Here is a 3919-nt window from a genome sequence, read left to right as displayed (position 1 = left end):
GTATGCTTGTCTGCTTTCATGACATGTGTCATTTTGATCTTCTTGAAATGATCAATTCTAGAAAACTTCACACTTGAATGGTTTCTCTCCAGTATGTATTACATGTCCTTCATTGAATCACCACTCTAAACATTATATCACAAACACTGCATACAAATGTTTTTACTCCTTTATACCTTTTCATATGTCTGGTAACACTAGTACTCTGGCTAAACATCATTTTACAAACTTCAAATTTAAATGGTTTTTCTCCAGTAAGTATCTGAATGTGCCTGTTCAGGTTGTAACCTCGCTGAATATTTTATTGCAAATTTCACACTTGAATGCTTTTCTTTAGTATATAACCTCTTATGAGCATTGATGCTAAAACGGTGGTTAAACAGTTTGTCATAAACTTCACACTGGAAGAATATTTTGTCTCCAGTATGTACACTCCAGTGCTCTTTCATCTTTGAACAATTGATGCAGATTTCATAGCAAACTTCACATTTGAATGGCTTTTCTCCAGTATGTAACCTCGTGCGTTCTTTCAACTTTAAATGCCTACTAAACAATTCATTGCAAACTTCACAACTGAATGTTTTTTCTCCTGTATGTATCTTCAAGTTCACCCAAAACTCATCACTTTCACTAAGCATATTATCACTAGCCTCACATTTGAATGGTTTTCCTCCACACTGTATTCTTGTGTACTTCTTCACTATGGCATTATCTCTAAACAGTTTATCACAAACTTCACAAATGGATGTTGTTTTCTCCAATATACATCATCATGTGGGCATTCAAGTCTGAACTCCTACAAAACAGGTTAGTACATACTTCACATTTGAATGGTTTTCCTCTGCAGTGTGTTCTCATGTGCTTCTTCACTATGGCATTATCTCGAAACAGTTTATCACAAACTTCACAAATGAATGTTGTTTTCTCCAATATGTATCATCGGATTATGGACGTTTCGCCCCATGGACGTTTCGGCCCAGGACATTTCGCCCCACTTCAATGGACATTTCGCCCCATTTCAATGGACGTTTCGCCCCATGGACGTTTCGGCCCAGGACATTTCGCCCCACATCAATGGAAATATCGGATATTATAGAAATTCACAAGTATTACACCATTGTCTTCATTTTACTTTAGGGACCTACCGTTAAGATTTAATTTCATGCCCCATAATCCCATCACTCTCCTCCATTTCAATTACATTCAGCGTGCCGTTATATCAGACAATATTTTCCTTTTTCTTTTTCATTTATGTAATAAGATTGATCAGAAAATGAATATATCGTTTACAGTGATCATTTTCTATACGGCAGTACTTTTATTTTCGCTGTTACCTACACAAACTAATGAAAACCACTTTTACCGTTTGTAGGAAATTGGCATATCGCCACTTAACAATCATGCTGTTCGTTTACCCAATCAGCGAGCGTAAATTAGACACAGCTTAAAAGGGGGCTTTGTAATTCTAACAGTCAATATCAAGATCGTATATATCGAGTTAGGTTTATTCCTTTCGCGAAACATAAAAACTACGATGATTAAAGACTTGTGGTCGCCCGTAAAATAGCTTTTTTTTTTTAAAATGTTGAACTTTACTCATTTTTTTCAAGCTCGGGTTAATTGGCTTTTTATCTCCTGCCATTTATTGGCATTGTTACTTTGAATTTTGTAAAACTAGCTATAAATCGGGTCCTAATTACTCGACTGAACTGCTGACAGAAACAATCCAAATTAATGTATTTCATTTCTATAGCCCGATCGTTATACATTGCATCTTTTCAAAGCTGTGCACAGAATAGCCCGACATATCGCGAGCAAGGAAAACACGGGGGGGGGGGGGGGGGGCGAGGAATGTTAATTGTAATTAACAATAAAGAGATATAAAAATGGTTTCAGAGATTTATATTTTTGAAATATGAAGCATGTATTTGCATTTTTAAATCAACACACATCGCTAATCAAAATTACATCTCATGACAAGGTATAGGTGTCAAATTATGATGTGCAAAAGTATACTTCTAAACAGTAACTATCTATGATTTTATTTTTTTTAAAAATGCATGCAAGTAAAACATCAGCTACTACAATACGAAATTGAAATACAAATATACATATTATCTCTACTGAAGTATAATGTTTGCAACATATGGACAACGCAAAAGGCACTTGTATATAAAATATGTCTAGTTTTGGAAAGCAATACTCCGTCCAGCTTTACTGTTGCTATGTCTAACACGGGCCATACAATTTGGCACAGCATTTAAGCAAGGTGTTCGTGCTGATTTGGTGGTTTCCATACTTCTCCCATAACTTGATAAGGCGACCCTGAACTTTTGTTGTCTATTTCTTTTGATGTCGTCTTATCTTCCCCTCTTGCAATAGACGAACTACAGATCCAATTTCTCTGGCTTCCTTTTAAAGTAAAGTTATGAGGAGATAGAAAGGCAAATTTCCCTTTCTTGCTCTCCTGTTCATACGATTATGCCACCCTTCCACATCATTATTGGTTCGGATGCTTCTGTCATAACTGACCAGGAGTCAACAGGCCATATGTCATTGTGAATCCAGGTGTCTTCCACATATCGTAGGAATGACTGCACATTCACTGCCTCTGGATCAATTCTTCGTTGTAATTCTGCAAATGACAAAACTATATCCAGCACTAGATATTAATTTCCTTTTTCCTCGAGTGAATCCTGTGGCTACTACTTCAAAGGTTATACGATCCTCAGAATCCACTGGCACTTCTCCATAAACAGTTTCATTCCTAACTGACCTAAAGAAAGGAGAAAAATCGTGATTATCAACAAACGAATATTTTACATGAACAAAAATATGCATCAGTAAAATAACACATGTTTACAAGATACCTAACAAGATTGGGTAAAAGATGATCATTCTTTGATTAGAAGATAGACTATATAATGATTTATGTACATCAATATTACTGAAATAAATTGTTGCGATTTTCTGTGCTTTCTTGTCCGCTTCGATTTTTAACTTACGCTTCTTCTTCTTCTGGTGTCAAAGATCTGTGTGGGCGCTCAACGTCAAATGAAGAGATATCGGCTGCAAGTGTTGATGCAGCATCATTGTTGACCATAAACTCGTTCACTTGTTGACTTCTATCCAGCCTGTAATTAGAAATATGTCTGAACTTGTCAGAAAATGTTGAAAACATACAAGCAAATATATAGAAAACCAAGTTTAATTATACCGAATATGGTATTTACACATAAAAACGTATGCAAGCACCCGTACGATTCTAATAAATAAAGTAACATTCACCTTGTCGAAATATCATCTTCATTGATAGAAATCGACGTCGAATTTCTCGTGCTCTCCATCTGCCCCCGTGCTGTACCGGTATACATTTCAAATCTGTCTGATGTATTTGGTATGCCGCTTAAGTCCATTTCGACATCGTAGCCATCTGCCTGTAAACAGTATTAATATTAAAACATTATAAAAGTGCACATAAGAACGCTTACTAGAATGGAACGTCGTGTAGCCCAAGAAAAACAACGAAATATCTGATACAAGAAAAATTATTTTTACTAATCTTCCAGCATTTGTGATATGGAGAAAGTAGGCAGCGATCCACGTTTTGTTCGCAATTTGTATTTAATCGTAGCTTAAGTACATCGACTGCGAATGGGAACCAGTTACTGTAGCATGTCTTTATTCTTAAAATATTTTTTTTGTAATGAAATCTTATCTCAGGTTTAGAACTGCACAGGTCGTACACAAACTGAAAAGATATCTTTTTACGTCTAAGGAGACCATACTTGTAGCTTGATAAACCTGTAAATAGAAACCATTTCTTAGTATCATTTAGTTAATTCTATCGACGTCTTACGATAACATTTATTTTGAAAGACATTGGATATACTGAAACAAGAACAATAACATGCGAGAA

The 3919-nt window shown here is 35.6% G+C and overlaps 1 protein-coding gene across 1 annotated transcript; it reads right to left on the bottom strand.

Moving 5' to 3' along the window:
* Nucleotides 1-1887: 1887 nt before the first annotated feature.
* On the bottom strand, nt 1888-3589 carry LOC149774990 (uncharacterized). Its single transcript, XM_089944542.1, has 3 exons — nt 3289-3589; nt 3006-3134; nt 1888-2776 (listed from the first exon to the last, which is right to left on the bottom strand). The coding sequence occupies exons 1-3, from the start codon at nt 3414-3416 to the stop codon at nt 2617-2619; spliced, it is 417 nt and encodes a 138-aa protein (XP_089800668.1). The 5' UTR covers nt 3417-3589; the 3' UTR covers nt 1888-2616.
* Between the last annotated feature and the right edge of the window lie 330 nt (nt 3590-3919).

The sequence above is a fragment of the Sinohyriopsis cumingii genome, unplaced genomic scaffold, assembly GCF_028554795.1.
Source record: "Sinohyriopsis cumingii isolate HCF-2022 unplaced genomic scaffold, ASM2855479v2 utg000036l, whole genome shotgun sequence".
NCBI lineage: Eukaryota > Metazoa > Mollusca > Bivalvia > Unionida > Unionidae > Sinohyriopsis > Sinohyriopsis cumingii.
This window is presented reverse-complemented; position numbering and strand designations above follow the sequence as displayed.

Excerpts from the sequence above, each read along its gene's own strand:
- LOC149774990 (XM_089944542.1), bottom strand. The coding sequence starts at position 3,416 with ATGGACTTAAGCGGCATACCAAATACATCAGACAGATTTGAAATGTAT. Across the intron at positions 3,135-3,288 it reads GAAGATGATATTTCGACAAG|GCTGGATAGAAGTCAACAAG; the intron begins GTGAATGTTACT and ends TTCTAATTACAG. Across the intron at positions 2,777-3,005 it reads ACACCAGAAGAAGAAGAAGC|GTCAGTTAGGAATGAAACTG; the intron begins GTAAGTTAAAAA and ends TCCTTTCTTTAG.